Here is a 20,268-nt window from a genome sequence, read left to right on the forward strand (position 1 = left end):
ATAATAAAAGATAAAATCACGTATGCACTAATTAAAATAGAAGTGAATTTTCGTGAATAGTCATTTGCATTTAGTGAATATCAAAGAAAGAATAAGAAATTATAGAACCATCAGAAAAAAAATCATCGACCAAAATATATGAACCTATGAACACGCACTACTGCAACTAAACTATTTTTCGCAAAAACGTTCTCTAGTTCCATAACTTCACAACTTATCAGGAACATAAGAAATGTAACCTTACATCACTATTTTGCTATCTGCAATACATTTGGTACCTTAATTGTTTGAAGCATGAATCTTAGTCCATTCTTGGTTAGAGTCAACCATAATAAAGTGTGTGTAGACAATAACATGACTACAATACATTCACTATTAAAATTAAAATCCCCCCCCCCCCCGGCAGATCACCATATGCCTCCTCAGCCAAATTTAACATTTTCATCATGTTTTTGCCTAATTCTTCTTAGCATTTTCCCCGCGAAATGAGCATCAGAAACAGTATCAATTCTTTTTTTAACCCTTCCCAAGTTTCTTCTGGAAAATTTGTAAGCCTGCGTTGAATAGTGTCACTTATATCACCCTTAGAAGTCAAGACAGCTAATTGTTTAATTTCAATAGCAGGTATCTTACTGATAAAAGCATGTTTTTCTAGAGCTTTAACCCAACCTTTAAAATCTTTTGAATCCCCGTAAAAAGGTTTAATATGGTTAAGAACTGTTTGTACATTAACTGAATTCGACAAGCTAGCTAATTGTGCAGTCCATCCATCAAATGGATTTTGGTAAGTCATTTTAACAGAAAACAAAATCTAACATAACATTAAAGCGACTTACTTTCAGGAACGAATGGTCACGGCACCAAAAATATGTGGTAGAGTCTGGTACGGATTAATAATTCCAAGACAAGTAAAACTGACTGTAACGTTTATTACAAGAGTAAAAGCGAGCTCTCCGAATATACAACATGTTCAAATATATATACTATTCAATTATATAAGACACATCCATCAATCAATGTGAATCTGGACATAAACATTCTATGTGTCCAGTTTACCAGCCGATTTATTATTTGTGTACAAGTATTTTTTTGTCCTCTAGGTATATTTGTGTACAAGTATTTCTGTCCTCCAGGTATCAATGCATTTCTTTTGACTTGCTTATTACTTGTTACGTGTTGTTTTTCATAATATGTTCTTTTATTTCCCACTTTTTGGTTGTTCCATACCCCGAAGCATATATAATTCAATTTATAATTAACATGAACAATACTAATTCTTAAAGTCACCAACACATTCCTCCCTTTCTCAAAATAACAATTTAATCATTAATGTTAATGTCTAAGTACTATTCTGTCACAACACAATTTTGTACATTTTCCAAATATTATTTTAAAAAATCAGTGGCCATTGTTACGTAACGAACTATGAACATCATCTATAAGTTATTCCTTAATATAAAAATATAAAGTGTGTTTAATATGCATTCAATATAAGGCATATTTTACGATTGTCAAAATATATGACGGCCTCTACTGGGGCGAAACCAGACACTTTGAAAAGGAGGGGTGTCAGTCGAGGTTTCTCAGAAAAAGAGGAGTACTAAAAAGGAGTGGTGCCATACCCCCTTGCACCAGCTGGACCGCCACTGCTCTAACTTCCATAGGACAGCTTCGAGATTATACATTTATATCATATGTCCCAAGACGTATCTTACAAAAAAGGTAAGCCTGGGTGACTTAAATAACTATTTTGATCAGAAACAGAAACGCATTTAGATGTAGCATCCTATGCACATAGACCAATTCTGTATGTATTTCACACCAAAGATACTGCATCTAGATGAATAGAAATAAAATTAGTCTAATACCGCAAATTCAAAATTGATAAATATGTCAATGAAAACATCAGGTTCCTGAAAATCAAGCATAAATGATTAGGGTTTTCTGCATTTATAAAATTAGCCTACGTTCTGTTGCTTTACAAGGAATACAGGGTTTAATCAATTGTATGACATCAATGGTGTTACTTTCTATAGTCTCCGACTTCAGGCGGAATATACACAAGTGATAAAGGATTTCAAAACATTTTTGGAAAGCTAATAGGGATTGATATTGTTATTAGAATCACAGATCTTATTCAGATTGTACATTTTTAAGTTGCTAATACTGTTGGCGACTTATTGCACTCGTAATATCAGTACTTAATATTTGCATATGATTTGCATAAATATGTAGTTATACGCCACATAATGCTGCAGATCTGGCCGTGATTACCGCTATAACGTCATAGGTCTAGATTCATACGAGATAAAAATGTACTTTTAATTATCATACACGTGTGTTCTACGTGTGTTTCTTGCTTGTGCCAGAACGGGAAGTTTATATGAAATGATGAGTTAGCTTTGAACATTACCCAGTTTCCGATTCAGACATTGAAGCTCGTTTCAAGATCATATAGGTCATATACATTAGCACACCACCCCGATATTTATGAACATTCATTGTCAACTGCTTAATCTCGTTCCTAAACTGGTACCCTGGTCAATATCATAACGACCCACAGATCGCCACAACGTACCTTTGTTTTAAAACATATCATGCATATGTCTATGCGGGTTTTTGCCTGCATGCGAACGGGAAGTTTACATTAAAAGATAAAATGATCAGTTAGCATTGAATTTATGTAATATTATCCAGTTTCCGTTTCAAACACATGCGTTCGTTACAATTGATTACATACATGTCAAATATTTTATCAGGACACCGACATCTATATATAACCATTATTGCCAGTTGTTTGATCTTGTTCCGGATGACTGAAAACATTCGGGTCATAACGTTTACGAAAGAGTGTGCAATAATATCAAATGATCCAAGATTTTAGCGGAAGTCACCCGATTTTAGAGCATATCGCATTTGTACCGGATGTTGAAAGTAAGCCAAAATCAGTGACAATGAATATTTGACGATTAGTGACTTTGAAGACTTCAGTCTTCGATTTTCTATTATTTTCGAAGTAAGTGCAGTCATTAAAATATTGTTCTCATCCTTATGGGAATGCATAGAAGAGTAATCAAGAGAGTCAAGACTCTACTGGAAATCAAAAGAATGTAATCCAGGGACAAAGACCAGACATTGAAAACAGACACACACAACAAAGAACATAAAATAATCAAAATAATACATACAAAGTAACAAAAGTAAATGTGCAACTCGGACTTCACTTAAAACTGGTAACATGGACCAGGTGCAACGGTAGGGTAAGTGTCCTCTGCTTTTCTAGCAACAACCGCCGAATTGCACATAAAAGGTCAAGTCCAGGGTAGACGAAAAAGGAGGGGAAAACGATGACACGTTGAAAAAAATCCGTTTTCATAGTGTAGATGAATACACCGTAACGATCCACGAGTTCATGATGACGATCATGAAACTTCTGTAGTGATGACTTCAATCTTGTATCAACATATCCTTGTTCCAGAAGCATAGTTGTAAGAAGTGTAGCGCGATACAAAAAACTCTGCGTAGTTACAGCAAGCTCTGGTATAACTTAAGAGTTGTAATATGAAAAAAATCCATACGCAGGTGCTGAAGGGATGTTGCCACAGATGAAAGGAAATTTGACAATACGGAATGAAAAGTCGTCGCGTTTGTCGTATAGTTTGGTCAATAATTTTCCTTTACCATCGATCTTTAAGTTCAGGTTAAAATATGAGACTGAATTCATAGTGACTTTATCTCAAGTTCTTATATAAATGATTTGGTATTGCTTTTTTTCCATTAGATTTTTTAAATTGTTTTTTACAAAGTTTTATCAAGCTGTACGAACAATTCAAACAAGAATACAAACTCTTGTTATCAAAATTACTATGGAGTTAAAAGATCTTTAAATAAAAACAAAACTTTGTACCTCATATATTTTAGCAATTTAAAATTCCAATCAAGTTGGAAAGTCAAGGATAAAGAGATGTAGTGAATACAGGAAACATATCTTTCACTTTGAATATAAATCCATCTTTTTTACTATCCAAAACAAGAAGGTTACTAAGGAACCCATACCCCATGACTCATGGGTCATGAGTATCACAAATATGTATTAGATTACAATGCAAGTAACTCTTATGTTTTGCAAACAAATATTAAGTGCTAAGAAATCAGACTTTATATTTGTAGTTTGTTTTTATTAAGAGATGTTAACATGTACCAGCACTTGAGAATCATGAACTTTGTTTCATGCTCAAATAGTATCCCAGCACCAGAATAGTCCATTGTGCTTTTGCTCTCTTCTCGCTACATCTAGTGAAACTTGATAAGGGATAACCACTGAAAAGAAATCAAGGAAAAAAATAATAACAGTGTCTTTCATAAAAGCAATATGTTACAATGTAAATGCATGAACATTTACATGTGTTTTAACCACATGATATGGAAGTACAGAAACATCGTCTTGATGAGAAATATTCTTACGTGTACATATAATTGTGCGGAAAATCCGGCAAAAATAAAGGTTAGGCGGTTATCATTGTCCAAGGTTTTTACTGGTTTTTAAGTCACCCAGTCAATATACTGGTTGATTGAAATTTTACAAACAATATTTCTGTAACATAATAATTTATGTCCTACATTATAAAATGTTAATACAATAAATATATACTGTATTTTAGTGTTCTGAAATGTTATTCTTAAAATATCTTTATCAGCTGTATTAATTAAGAAAAAATAAACACTTTTGTCTCTACAATAATTCAAATTTATCATAAATAAAATATAACAAACTTTACAAAATGTAGTACAGTGTACTTCTTGAGCACATCTTTGTTTCAATAACTGTTAATAACAGATAACATAAGTAAGAGCAGAACAAGTTACTTTTCACCTGGCTGACAGGTGGTCATTGTTAAAACAACTGCCCTCTTAACCAGGAAGATCATTAAAGTGGTGAGTTTAAAAAAAAATAAAGTCATTTCATGTACTAGACAAAAATCTTTTAAATACAGAAAATGGAAAGTTAACTTATGATATTGCATTAGGGCTTCTCCCATGTATGGTTTCTAGTTACCTGATGATTTATAATGATGTCTGGACCCCCCATTTCAAAATATCTGGATCCATCTCTGTATGTTGGTTTATTTATGAGCAATTAATATCACACTGTAAAGTAGATAACAAATTAGATGCATGTATTATCATATTACAAATATCATAATTTCAAGTATGAAATCTTTAATTAATACTGTACTGCATATGCAAGAAACCATAGTTGAGTACATGCATATATATTTTTGTAGTTTTCAGTATAAATTTCCTGTTCACAGACATACAAATGTAAACTGCAAATTTTGCTAAGACATGTGACAACTGTTCTACACTAGCGATGTTTACAGTAGACCTATCACCAGTTTTGAAAATTTTAAATCATTGTGTACATTGGAAGTATATGTTCAAACTTATGTATATCTTCACTTACCTAATACATTGCACATGTATCAATGTTCCTGAAATTCATCTCTTGGGAAAGGTCTACTTTTGGGTGTCTTGATATCCATCACATTTTCAATCCACTTCCATGGACATAGAATTTCTAACCTAATTGACTCCGTCTTTCATGTGTAATGAAATTCCTGTATCTAACTTTAAGATCTGCATTCTTAATAAATGTATCTGGTATATCTTGACAATGCACTAAAAAGACCTTATTGATAATCAGTTATGACTTACATGTACATTGTATATGGATATAAAACACATTTACATTCCATACTGAATATTACATGCCAAAATCTGTATCACATGCGGTATCAACAAAAAGACTCCTATCGCAACCCACTTAAGGCTATTGGTCCACAGGGGATATACATTTGTAGATCGAGGGTTGATGCCGCATCAGATACAGATTTTGGCATGTCATGTTCATTAAATCATATATTTTAATTATACTTAAAGTGTGTACTATGTAGGATGTATTATAAGGTAAACAATAGAGGTCTAGGGGGTGTAATATAAGGTATGCAATATAGGTCTAGGGGTGTGATATAGGGTATGCAATGTAGGTCTAGGGGTGTGATATACATGTATGGTATGCCGTATACATGTAGGTCTAGGGGAGTAATATACAGTATATGATGTACATATGTATGTCTAAGGGTGCGATATAGTTCAGCAGTGTGATACAGGGTATGCGATATACATGTAGGTCTAAGGGCGTGATAAACAGTATGCCATATAGGTCTGGGGTGTGATATACATGTACATTTGTACAGTATGCAATATACATGTAGGTCTAGGGGTATGCGAAATAGGTTTAGGCTTGTGATTTAGAGTGTGCGCTATTAGTCTAGGGGTGTGATATACATGTAGGATATGCGATATAGGTCTAGGGTGTGATATAGGGTATTCAAATCACAGGTCAGCCACAATGATAATGATTGAAAATTTGAGAATGGGGCAATTTCTAATACTATCAAAATGTAATCAAATTATTTTTTAACATATTTAGGAAAATTTCCAGCAGGAATGTCATAAGCGGGGACTCTTCATGCTATAAACGTTTGTTTGGCTACATATAAATACTTAATTTTTACTAGAATTCCCCCTTTTTGATAGATCAAGGTCAACTGCTGAATGTGATAAATATGCCACGTGGCCTCATTTCATCCTAATCTAATTCAGATTAGATTTTTTAATTGCTCTTCCTTTTTAGCTGACCTGGCCGAAGGCCATGTGAGCTATTGCCATCACTTGGCGTCCGTCGTCGTCGTTAACAATTTTTCAAAACTCTTCTTCTCTAAAACTACTTGACCAATTTGAACCAAACTTTGTATGAATGTTTCTTGGGGTATCCTGCATAGAACTGATGTGGGAATTCTGATTCGTCGAAAAACATGGCCGCCGTAACTAAAAAATAGAACGTAGGGGTCATACAGTAATTTTTCGTATATATCTCCAAAACCGTTAGGTTTAGCCAAATTCTGACGGGGTCAAAGTATTCAGCAAGATGAGATCTATCTGCGGTCAAATTTTCATTTTAATCTATTGAGCCATGTTGGAGTTATTGCCCTTTTTCAACGTTTTTTTCTATTTTTAATGTTATTTCTTTCAAAACTCTTTCCCTCTGACACCACTTGACCAATTGGAACCAAACTTACTTTGAATGTTCCTTGGGGTATTGTGCATGGAACTGATGTGAGGATTTTTGATCCGTTGAAAAACATGGCCGCCGTTACTAAAAATAGAACATATGGGTAAGACAGTAGTTTTTCACATATATCTCCTAAACCGTTAGGTTTACATAAATTCTGATACGGGGGTAAAAGTGTTCAGCATAAAGAGATCTATCTGTGGTCAAAATTTGGTGAAAATCTGTTGACCCATGTTGGAGTTATTGCCCTTTTTGGACGTTTTCTGCTGTTTTTAAAGTTATTATTTTAAAAAATCTTCTCCTCAGAAACTACTTTTCAGCATTCAATGAAAGTTGGTATTTTTGTTTTAAAGGGCATCTTTAACAAAATGACCGTTTGGATTTTTTTTATCTGTTATAAACATGGCCGCTGTTTCTAAAAAAATAACATTGGGGTCAGACAGCAGATTTTTGCATTTATCTCCAAAACCGTAGGTTTAAGCAAAATCTGATATGAGGTAAAATTATTCAGCATGAAGAAATCTATCTGTAATAAAATTTTGGTAAAAATTTGTTGACCCATATTGGAATTTTTTCCCTTTTTGGACTCTTTTTCTGTTTATGATGTTATTACTTTAAAAAATCTTCTCCTCAGAAACTGCTCTACAGAATTCAATGAAAGTTGGTACTTTTGTTTTAAAAGGCATCCTTAACAAAATGACCGTTTGGATTTTTGATCTGTTATAAAGCATGGCAGCTGTTACGAAAAATTGAAATTGGGGTCAGACAGCAGATTTTTGCATATATCTTAAAAACGGTTAGTTTAACCAAAATCTGACATGGGGTAAAATTATTCAACATGAAGAGATCTATCTGTGGTAAAATTTTGTTGAAAATTTGTTGACTTATTTTGGAGTTATTGCCCTTCTTGGACGTTTTTTTTCTGTTTATGATGTTATTACTTTAAAAAATCTTCTCCTCAGAAACTGCTCTACAGTATTCAATGAAAGTTGACATTTTGTTTTATAGGGTATCCTTAATGAAATGACAGATTTTTGATCCTGAAAAAAACAAGGCTGCCGTTTCTAAAAATAGAACAATGGAGTCAAACAGCAGATGTTTGCATACATCTCCAACTCTGTTAGGTTTAGGCAATAGCTTTCAATTGCTGAAATGATCCTTAGTATAAGGCTTACAAATGTGTCCAATGAATCAAATGGGGCCAAAATTGTCTGACAACTCCTTGTTAGAGTTATTGCCCTTAAAAGGCCAAATTTAACCAGGTGAGCGTTTTCATGTGACAAAGATAAAAGGGGGAGCAATTAATATCTAATTTTAATTATATTGCCTTTCATTCTTACCTTTGAAACAGACATTGTTTATGTCTCTGCTTTGAAACTGCTTAGAACACTTTCTTAAACCTTCAGGACCCATCTGGCAGGGGCGAATCCACACACTTTGAAAATGAGGGGTGGCAGCTTGGGTTCCTCAATAAAGGGGGTGCTAAGTCATTATTTGCCATTTTCGTCATTTTTACACATGAAAATTACAAATTTTCTCATAAAAAGGAGGGATGTCAACCCCTTGCACCCTCACTATAATCATAAACATTTAAAATTATACTTACATTTTTTGTACATCACAAAATGCGTACATTGCAGCTCCGAAAATCCGATATTGGAAGCTCCCGACATTCTCAATAACAGAGTAAGATCAACGATTTTTATAGTCATAATAATAGTGTATATTTAACTCCTTGGGCATTGATAGTCGACCCCTGTTTGATAGTATTTCCCCCACATAGACATAAACAAGCGCCTGTGATTGCAGGTCCAAACATCCGTCATTAAAAACTTCCGACATCTTCTTTTGAATGTTTGACCGGATTGCTCGAATAACCAAAAACCTCAGTGTTAACCGAAAACCAGATTGAAAATCCGAAAACCTCAACAAAACACGTTTTCGTTGGTATAATTGCTCACTGTGTTATTTAAACACAGTCGCAAATAAGTTTTTTTTAATTAGTATTCCAACACTTTCTAGCTACTCAACGACGCTATATTGATTATTAGAGACTCTCGTTGGGGAGTTAGAAAGTGTTGAAATATACATGAAAACAACTTTTTCACGAGAAAAAAACCCTTTGTAATTGTATATTTAAATGATGTAAGAAGAAATTATACAACAAAAACGATATACCCGGTTTTTGGTTTTTCCATGTAGTTTTCGGAAGAGAGACATGTTTTCGGTTATTGGAGGTACCGAGTGTGACCTGCGTCAGGTCAATTAGAAAAAAAATAGTCCCGCTCGCTAAGACAATATTCATATAGTTTAAAATAAGCACATAATCATAGAAATATTGCAATACAACAAATATTACAAAAGCTTAAATGTCATAATACTTCCATCTCTTACGAAAAATAAAACATCACATATTTTACTTGACACGGGAGTGTGGATAATTGAATGATCGGCGGTGGAGCGATATACTAAACTTTGCAAGGTGGAAAAGGGGGAGGGTAAAGAGAACAGACCGCGGAATATTTAGGCGGTTCTATGTAGCAATATCCCACTTGCCGCCGATCTCTAAGTCAAGACCAGGCTATAAATAGCCTTCCTTGACAACAACCAATACAGTTTTAATAAAAATAAAAAGCACTTTCAGAAATATGCTTAGCGCAAAGTCACTTCGTTGCTGGGCAAGCAATCTTAAGTACTTTGAAGAGTGGGACGTTTGTCTGTTTGCTCTTTCAAGGAAGAGGGAGAATACAAGTAGGTACAACTGCAGTATGTTTAACTGAGTAAACTGGTTTGGTGAAGTGTAGAAGTTTCCGTCACCATTAATGAAAACAAGTTCCGTGAGATAGAAAGTATTAGTATTTTCAGTGCGTTTCCATCGTCAGCTATAAGAAATCTTTCAAATTTCAAGTGTCTATGTTCATTTGCCGTCAAGTTAAATTTTTGTACGGGTAGTAGTCTATGTGATTCTTTATTTCTTCATCTGACATAGGATTTTATAGAATGAAGGCAGTTCGGCTGTTATGTATTGTTGTCTAGGTTGATGTCATTGTACTGTGTCGAACATAGTTTGGCTTATTCTTCTATGTGTGTAGTAGCAATTAATATATATATAGGTATTGGTGCGGTTCCATTACTGCCTCGGCCTTTATTCTAGCTATATTCGGTGCATTTGGGTGTGGAGCCCCAAGTTAAATTATTTGCTGTTGCTGTACAAAATGGAACAATACATTTTCTAATATCTTTTGTCGCCTTTTCTTGTCTTATTCATGTACTGAAGTCTGAATCTGCCCAACTAATTTGGTACAAAGTTCACTGTATGCATTGCATTTGCTATATTATTATTATTAAATGAACCTAAACTGACAATTGCAGTGAGCTCAGCCGAATATGCCACGTGAGGTATAAACAATGCAAGCTGTATCGTTTTAACTTGTTAAAAAATATTTATTGCAAAAAAGGAAAAAAATATATTATAAAAAATCTATTACAAAAAGAGAAATATTTTATTTCCTTTATCAATGATATCATTTTAAATATTTCATCCAACAATTTACATTGAAAAAGGTAAAATACAGGTACAGTTTCAATATCCATCCCATTTGAGGGCCTTAACCTTAATTGAATGTTGTTTTAGTATAATTATTAAATATTGGAGAAACGTGAACAAACGGTGTGTGGGGCATATGTTTGAACACCACCTTTGCATTTCAGGAAATTACTGTGATAACATAATTTAAAGTGCGTGTCTCTGAGAAAACCATGCAAAATAAAATCAAAGTGCTGAGGCACTGAGTCAAGGAAGACCTCACAGTAATCAAAAATATTCATGTAACCAATTGTAAGCACCGATCAAAACTTAGTTCTTTTAAAGAATAACCATTTGTTTTAACGCAGTGTATATTTATACAGTCCGTTTATCAATATATATTTTGGATCTTCATTTGTATTATTGCTCTTGGTATTACTGGCTGTACACGTACGTTGATGTCCTTGAATTTTTTAATACTTAAATCAGCATTTCTTACAAAATATGAACTCAACTGAGAATCACTGCCTATCAATATTCGATGAATTTTCAAAGTAAGAATGGACCCACACCTTGAAATTTCTGTTTGAAGATGCATGAAGTAGAAATGAATCCTGCAGACTGGAGGAAGTTGAACAAAGGCCCAATCTCAAGGGAGAAGTGAGCAAAAAATTCTTCATTGCTTGTGCTCATTTTGATGTAGATTTTGTTTTAATAAATTAAAACTAAAATTTGTTCTTGTCATTGTTGTCTAGATTAGGCTATGGTATATACAATAAATGATTACCTTTCTCTAGGAATTTTTCAGTTCAAACAAGGATAAAAACTCTTGTTGTAAAAATTACTATGTAGTGTAAAGATCATTAAACAAAAAACAACTTTGTAGCTCATAGATTTTAGCAATTTAAGATTCCAATTAAGTTGGAAAGTCAATGGTATGTGGTGAATACAGGGAATATGATGTCTTAATCACACATGCATTTTGAGTATAAATACATCTTTTTTTTTCTCTCCAAAACTAAAAGGTTACTTGTGAACCCATACCTAATGAGTACCACTTTTTTTAATGATGAATCACTATTTGCTGAGTGCTTTATACCTGTCTGCCTTCAATAATATATGTGCATTTCTTTCACTTTTTTCTGCATGATTGTTTCGCAAATATGTATAAGATTACAATTCAAGTAACTCTTATATTTTGCAAATATATAAGTGCTAATGTTTTTCATAGGTTTTTTTTTATTAAGAGATACTGACATATACATTTACAGCTACTTCATCTACACATACATGTACCAGACTTGAGATTCATGAACTTTGTTTCATTGTTCATATTGGCCCTGGATACTCCTTTTTGATAGTTCAAGATTACCTACTGAATGTGATGAATATGCCACATGACCTCCTTTCATCCTTAGGTTGAAACAGAGACATTGTTTATATCATAATTATTTAACAATTCTGTTTATTTTCTATTTTAAATATTTCTTTGTTTGCTACATGTATGTACATGTGTGTTTACCATTTTATATTTTTTATGTACATTTACTACATGTACATGTAGTAATTAACGTATATGTACACAGTGCTTGCATTTTATGTACAGAAGTCAAATTCCTGGAATCAAATTAATCACACATGAAATTTTCCAATAAAAGGAGGGGTGCTATTCCCATGCACCCTCCCTTGGATCCGCCACTGTAATCTATATCTACTAAACAAAAAGGTAACATTGCAGCTCCGAAAGTCCGTCATTAGAAGCTCATTAAAAGAGTCAGATCACTACTAAGGGGGGGTTCCTTGACTCCCATGATCACGTCACAAAGTACATTACGTCACAAAATGATGACGTCACATTACACAATACGTCACAATAGTATGACATCATTTCTTATACACAAAATACATGAATGATGACGTAACAACCATATCACGTAATTTTTTAAGTGTGAATGACCTCCCATTTTTAATATCCATATCACCTCAGGACGGCATTGAATATGATTAAAACATATTTTTATAGCTGTTGTACTGCCCCGGAAGCGTAAACAAAATGACAAAAAAATGCTGAAATCGCAAAATGTAACACCCATGTTTACGCTATTTTGCATCGCCAGTAGCTATTTTTTCATATGACTAATATCCCTTATTAATATAAATAGGGTCTAAAGATTGAAATTGTCAAGTCACCAAAAATGGGAAATCGGGCGTCTGTAAAAATATGGTATGTAATTTTATGTTAACATATTCTGCTCGCCAAGTAAATATCAATTTTTTTACATGTCGAATTTCTTTTTTTTTTTTTAGTTGACTGTTTCTTTTGTATTATATGGTTGTTCTTTTTATTTGATATAAATTCGTATAAACTATTTTTTCCTTGTAAAAAAAAGGAACACATTTCAGTATATATTCTTTATTTCATTTTTCTAAAATAGGATTCAACAAAAGCATCATTTTCTAACAAATTTTCAGTGAAAAACATATCTTATATATCATCAACGGACATGTTAAAGCAAATTCTCATTAGTGTGAAAAATACAACATACAATCCACAAATATCAGATGAATTAGATGGGATTTGTTTCTGAATAAAATTGTTTCCGTCTCTACTATTGTCATCTATAAATTTTACCAGATCTCTACTGTAGAAACTGGGACTATTACCAAGACTATCAAAATAATCAATTTTCAACGTGTCATGAAAAATTACACATATCCAATGCTTTCCAGGGTTCGGAATCGGAACTGTATTAATAATATACACTTGTGGAAATGATTTAACAATTTTAGCTGGAACTGTATTCACGGCTGTTATATTTATTAGTGTTTGTTTTAAGCATTTAAATCTTTGAAGTAAATAAGATAAATGTTCTACATTCATGGTTCTATAATTTTGATATGTCGAGTCTCATCACAGGTCAAAATAGCTTGCGATTGATAATAACAGAGGTAATTTACAGTCTCTGTAGTAGCAACTCCAAATCTTATTTCCAAACGTGCATTACCATTCCGCACTAAATTCAGGTAATCTTCCTGAAAATCACAGGGATCCAAGGAGAAAACTATGAACGTGTATCCTTTACCAAAGTTAGATTTATGTTCAATCCCATATCTTTCATCCATTTATCGCTTATGTCGAACAAACGCACGTAAGCAGAGGTATAATTTCTGTTATTTCCAAAATCTAAACTCAGTGGCGACCCATAAACCTCCACTCCATTCACTTTCATAGTAACATTCGTCATATTGGAATGTTGAAAATTAAACGGATTAGCAGTATAATCACCGTTTGCAGCCTTCTGTGAAATCAAACCAATTGCAACTTTTTACATGGCTTCTGGTGATCAGGTATTGGGCTGGCGATTTTTGTATTTCATTTCTATGATTTACTATGACTCTGGGATCTAGTTTTTCTCTAGCTGTTCTATAAAAGACATCCAAAATGTTTATCTTATAGTTGGGAGAGCTTTCTCCTGACATCAGTAAAAATGGAATAGTCGATCTAAACAGTTTCATGTAAATGTCAACACCACTTATAAGATACTTGTCTAATTGAAGAGAATCTTCCGAAATATTTCCCTCTAACTCAAAAATCCTTGATTCTTTGGTAAATTCGTATCTGTTAACAAATCCAGAATTAAAACTTACGGAATCCATCGGGTCATCGTCCTTCATGAAAAGTAGACTATGAAGTTGCGATCTTTGTTCATCACTTCCAGATGAAAGTATTGTTTTGAAATACGCTTTCCAAGGGAAATTGTTCGAATTAACTGATATCAATTTATTGTTCATGAAAATATCAATATGAGAAAACATACTCTGTAATGGTAAATTAATTATACCAGTTTTTTCTTTAGCTGCTAGTTTTGTTCCATCTGCCTTAAGAATTTGCATTTTAACGTATAATTTACTTTTTCTCAAATCTATGTAATCATTTCCAGATCCCGAAATCACAATTTCAGTGGGGGTAGAGTCGTTGATCAAGCTTGATATCGGTCGTTCCTCTGTATATGTAACTTTTTCAACGGCAACCTGATTCGGAGGAGACGCAAAAATAGATAGTTTATTGGGCTGTCCGATTTCTTTATTATTTCCACTCAAAAACGACATTTTAGTTACTTTTTGTTATTCCAGACACTATCAGAATATTTGTTTTTTATACTTCTTTTTCGATGTCTGTTTATAGTTTGTTTCGATGTTGATTGCTTGATCTTTCTTTGTCTACTGACGTTTATTCCTTTTTTCACTGTTGTTATATTTTTGTGAATGCCAGATTTGGTTTTCTTCATCACTTTCTTCCTACGTCTTTTTTTTATTCTTAATCACAACGTGTGGCTTTTCCAGGTTTGTTTTCATTTCTGATAATGCTCTTTCTTCTGCAGCAGCCACTGGTGATACTATAGTGGTATGAAGCGGATCCTTCTCGATTTCAGTAGCGTTAGAATTTACTGGGATTATGTAAGATCCTCTATATCTTCCGTGTAAACCACGCCCTATTTGATTATTTCTCCATTGTTTTCTGTATTTGTATGGATTAAAATTTTTATTCACCATGTTTCTATAAAATCGTTCCCACATACTAGGATCTGTTACATATGTTTTACTGTTCATTTCAAAGAATGAAAGAAAATTTCTTAAAATGGAGTGTAACTGTAACAGGTTGTCGTAGAAATGACGCTAATGATCCTTCATCGTCTGTTATATATATGTGGATATGTTCCATTATTCCCGATCTTACAGGTATATAATACGGATTATAAAAAATTATATTTCCGTTTTTTCTTTCTATTCAGCATTACTCTTCTTAATAAAGGTTTTTCTGTATTTCCAATAAAACTATTTTGGCATATATCGGATAAAATATACAGATTCTTGTCGAAACTATTCGTCTTATTTAAAGTAAACTCTGTAAGAGCTACCATCCGATATCCATCTAATTGTATATTTCTGTTTAACTTTACTCTAAAATTAAATGGAGAATTGTCCGAAAAAAAGTCCGTACCATCTGTGGAGCTAACAACACCTCTAACGCTCATTTTTAATGCATTATGATTTTTAAACAATAAAGAATTAAATTTAGAAGGCCAACTCAACCATTTTACCAAAACCTGTTCGTGGCTTTTTACTTTCTTCTTCCTAAGGATTTTTTCAATTCTGTACAATTCCGTTTTGTCAGATTTGTCAATTGTTTTGTAATTATGTCTGTAAAACGTTCCCTTGATTTTATCTCCTACAGTATCTTCTAAAGTATAAGTATCCAGATTATCTCTTTTAAATCTTCTGGTATTCGTAAAATATTCTAATGTCTAATTTTCCTGATAACCCTTTTATAATACTCGCTTTATTTGAGAAACTCTTACACGATCCCCGACTTAAAATTTGTGGAAAGGCTTTTTCTTTTTTCCTTTTTTTTTAATTGTATGTTGTTTTTTCTGTTTGTTTCTAACCAGATACTGGATATATCTCGTCTTCGTTATGTTTATTCACTGAAGCGGGCGTTCCTCGTGTGGAGTGTTGTTATAACTTTTAACAATATCGTCAAGTACATCTATATATCTGTATGTTTGTTTTTCCATAAAGTATGAATAGATACGATGCTTTAACGTTTTTATAACTCTTTCAGCATAATTACTTTTTATTTGTGAATATACGTGTAGAAAACGTGTATTCCAATTTTTGTAAGGAATTTCGAAAGGCTTGATATGAACTCTCCACCCTGATCAAATCTAATGGATTTTGGTTTTCTTTTGTGATTTCACTAAAAACGGCTTTTAAAGCCGCCGCTACGGTTTCACTTTTCTTATTAAGTAACGGTTTAAAAGTTACATATCGGGAAAATATATCAATGAGTACAAAATAAATTTTGTTCCGTCGTTATATTTCATTACATTTTCCATCGAGATCACCGTCCCATTGGGAATCTATTCCTGAAACAATAACTCTGTTTCTTTTAAAACTTTTTTAACAGGTTTTTGGACGCTGTATGTTTCAAGTCGGGTCAACACTTTTTTAACAGTACCTCTACCTATTTCGTACTTTCCTTCATTGCGTATAATGTTGTAAAGTTTGTCAGGGCCCGCAAATGATCCTGGATGACCAGGATCTGTCCATATTTTCCTAATATAATTCTCTTTTTCCTTTTTAGTCATTGTACCTTCTGTCATTGTGTATTTGCCCCTATTAAAAGTAATTATTCAAAACTTTATGTTATATAGTATGTGGTTTTTTTGGAGGGGGAGGGGGAGTATATGAATAACCTACCTATCATGTACATGTATATGATTTAATCTTTTTCTTTCAGTTACTATAAATTACTCTAGAAAAAAAATACGATGATTTAATAGTACTTTATTCAATGTGCTGAATATGAATAACGTTAATCTACATCCGCAGGGCAAGTTCCAAAACTCCTTGGTTTTGAGGCACCGAGTAACTGTCACCATTATTATCATCGTCCACTTTTTGTTCGTCACTTTCAGCGAATGGGTTACACTCTTTATATTCCTGGTTGTCATGTGTCATCTCACAAATGGCCCCATCGATTAATTCTGGTACGAAATCTGACATCATACCAAATACAGAACGAAGAGTATCCCATTTTGTTTTATTCAAAGCCACACCTCGTTTTGTAGCGATAGCTTTGTCGGCATCTTCGGGTTTCCAAAAATTCTTTATGTCACCACCTCCCAAATGTATGCGTTTCTCCTGTAGTAGCATACCATCCAATCCCTTCCGGAAATCGGTATCGATGTCTTTTTGATGGTGTTTCAGCATTAGCCATCTAGAAATATTTAGACTGACGCCTTGCTTGGTCGGATATTTTTGAGATCCAATGTTATCATAATTCCGTATGTTTATATAGACCGTACCTTTGTAATCGTTGGCTACAACATAGCAATTGTCTTGTAACAGGATCATACGGCGTTCTTCGTCTCCGCTACAAATAGCCATATCACTTTCTACGGGTTTTTTTCAAGTATTTCATTAAGGTCGTCTGTCTTGTTTTCGTAAGCGCAATTCGGAGCCTAAAGAGGGTCTTTTTATTGTCGTTGTTGAACATCTGCAATAAATCGTTGATTAATTCAATCTTTGATTTTTGATTGAATAGCGTATCGGCTTCATCCTCGGTCAATGTTTTCTCCTCTTTCAAGTACGTTACGATGGGAACAGGCTTCATTTTTTCCACAAGCTCATCTTTGGCTGATTCCAATATGCTCACCTTTACACCAGTCTTTTTTAAATGCTCGTTCTGTGCCGCTTGCTCGTGATCATGAAATCCACATACGTTGTAGAATCAACCCCTCGACGGATCCGTATAAAAAATGAATCGTGCATATATAATTCTGAATAACAACCACATTGGTATGTTTTAACAGATCGCTCAAACCCCATGACGGCGTCTATAATGAATATATTTGGTTAATAAAATCCCTCTTATTTATTTACTTTTTCGTAGCCTAAAACCATTGATGAACCAAGCTCGTGGGGGAATTTACAGTAACAGTCGGGTAATGAATCTTGATCAAATACATGGGAGTTTAAAAAAAATCAAGAAAACGGGTGATGGATGTTTCATTAAAATTTTTTTTTGCAGTGTCAAACAGACAGGAAGGAGTTGATCACCCTAATTTAACTGATATAATCAGTACGATTCCGTCGCTTTCAGAGCTACAAAAATGGGCGAGGGAAAATGGCATGAAAGATCATCCAATCGTCCAACAGAGAATGGACTTTATTCTTTCTGAAATTTTGCATACATTTAACGATAGCGAAATGTTGACGCATGGGCCATAGAACACAATGTACTAACTAACAACTAAGTCCTTCAAAAATATCCAATCTGCAGACCTGTATATATTGCGCTCAAATTCGAACTGGCATCCGACTTACGTCAACATAAGATACTACACAGAATAAAAACCGACGATAGTTCATGGAATCATCCTCAAACTAGTAGCCAAATTCCAGATCTTACATTATAAATTTTATCTGAGAGATTTTTTCTCTGCGAAACTTGTAAAAAGTCGAGAGAAAACCTGAGCATCACAGGTGCGGCGAATGGAAATGTAAAAATTGTCATATATATCAGTTCGGAGATCACTTATGCTGTCAACGCAAAAGCCAGTTTAACAGTTCAAAAAAAGAACCAAGAAAGTATTTCTTTTTTGACTTTGAAACCACTCAGAATCAGCTTATTACCTGTCAGGACGGATACGTTCCGACCGATCCGTGCAACAACCAAACATGTAACGGGACGTCCGATAAAACTAAATTCGACAAATGTAGAATATGTCGCAACTGTAGTCAATCTTGGTGCGGGTTAGAAGAGCATATCGTTAACTTCGCTGTCTTACAGTCTACCTGTGACAAATGCGAAGAGAAAACATTAACTGCTTCTTCGAAATGTAGTATTTGCGGAAGTCGATGTGAAAATTGTAGAACCTTTAACAAGAGTTCAAAAATGATACCATGTAAGGATAGTTGTGGATTTCGTCAAAGAGTTTTTAAGGGTGAAAATGTTCCTTCTCAATTTTGTTCCCATATCATGACTCCCTACTATAAGAACACAGTTTTGATAGCTCATAATGCCAAAGGATTTGATAATTATCCTATTCTCAACAGCCTGATAGACGATCATGCCGTTAAACCAGAAAGGATCATTTTTGATGGATCTAAAATTAACTATAAGCACATTGCAAAGGGGCTGGACCTTATTTTTCTAGATTCCCTGAATTTCATCGGGATGAGGCTGTCACAGATTCCGGAATGTTTTGGCTTGCAGGAGTTAACAAAAGGTTATTTTCCCCATTACTTTAACAAATTTGAAAATCAATCGTATCGGGAACTGTATCCAAGTGAAAGCCATTATGGGGTGGAATAGATGTCTTTATATGAGATCGATAAGTTTCAAGAATGGTATGAGTCTAAAAGGGGTGAAATATTTGATTTTCAGACCGAGCTATATACATACTGTGTTTCCGATGTTGACATCCTGAGGCGATCTTGTTTAAAATTTCGTAAGTTGATGATGGAGGTTACATCAGTTAAAAAAACAAACGACAATGGTGAACTGATAACAAAAAAAAACAGGCATAGATCCGTTCGACCATGTAACTATAGCTAGTGCATGTCTATCTATAGGGAATTATTTTTGGAAGAGGAGTACGAAACCATCTTAATAGATCGCCGAAATGGGAACGTTTTGAAATGTAAAACAACATTTGAGGACGATGAAAAGCTATTTCAAATACCAGACGGGGAATGGGTTAGTACTGAAACTTTAGATTCCGATAAATACACTTTTATAACAACATTATTCCGAAAAAGTCCAATTGCCATGGTACCATCCCAAGGATACGTTTCAAAAATAACTTCAGTAAAATTTCAATTCAATGGTTGGAATGGGAAAATGAGCTAGCCTGGAGACAAGGAAATCCCATTAGAATACAGCATGCATTAACTGGAAATGGTGAACATAAAGTACCAGGAACAAATTATCGCTTGGATGGTTTTACGAAACAAGGAAACAAAAATATTGCATACTAATTTCTAGGTGCGTACACACATATATATATTTTCTGTTAAAACAAAACATTCCTTTTGATAT

At 33.8% G+C, this 20,268-nt stretch overlaps 2 protein-coding genes and 1 long non-coding RNA gene across 3 annotated transcripts; all 3 read right to left on the reverse strand.

Annotated features, from left to right (window-relative positions):
• Positions 1-4,180: 4,180 nt before the first annotated feature.
• On the reverse strand, positions 4,181-5,616 carry LOC148606917 (uncharacterized). The gene is made up of 3 exons (XR_015914941.1): positions 5,465-5,616; positions 5,057-5,148; positions 4,181-4,320 (listed from the first exon to the last, which is right to left on the reverse strand). It is a non-coding gene; the product is annotated as an uncharacterized LOC148606917 (long non-coding RNA).
• An 8,327-nt stretch (positions 5,617-13,943) lies between these two features.
• LOC148606918 (uncharacterized protein F54H12.2-like) lies at positions 13,944-14,771 on the reverse strand. The gene has a single exon (XM_088546259.1). The coding sequence runs from the start codon at positions 14,769-14,771 to the stop codon at positions 13,944-13,946; it is 828 nt and encodes a 275-aa protein (XP_088402385.1).
• A 2,166-nt stretch (positions 14,772-16,937) lies between these two features.
• LOC148606919 (uncharacterized) lies at positions 16,938-18,059 on the reverse strand. The gene has a single exon (XM_088545951.1). The coding sequence runs from the start codon at positions 17,610-17,612 to the stop codon at positions 17,043-17,045; it is 570 nt and encodes a 189-aa protein (XP_088402077.1). The 5' UTR covers positions 17,613-18,059; the 3' UTR covers positions 16,938-17,042.
• Between the last annotated feature and the right edge of the window lie 2,209 nt (positions 18,060-20,268).

Source organism: Perna viridis, chromosome 9 (genome assembly GCF_037379345.1).
Source record: "Perna viridis isolate PV_CMFRI_1.1 ecotype Kerala chromosome 9, ASM3737934v1, whole genome shotgun sequence".
NCBI classification, from domain to species: domain Eukaryota; kingdom Metazoa; phylum Mollusca; class Bivalvia; order Mytilida; family Mytilidae; genus Perna; species Perna viridis.

Coding starts and splice junctions, on each gene's coding strand:
- LOC148606918 (XM_088546259.1), bottom strand. CDS start 14,771: ATGTCGTTTTTGAGTGGAAATAATAAAGAAATCGGACAGCCCAATAAA.
- LOC148606919 (XM_088545951.1), bottom strand. CDS start 17,612: ATGGCTATTTGTAGCGGAGACGAAGAACGCCGTATGATCCTGTTACAA.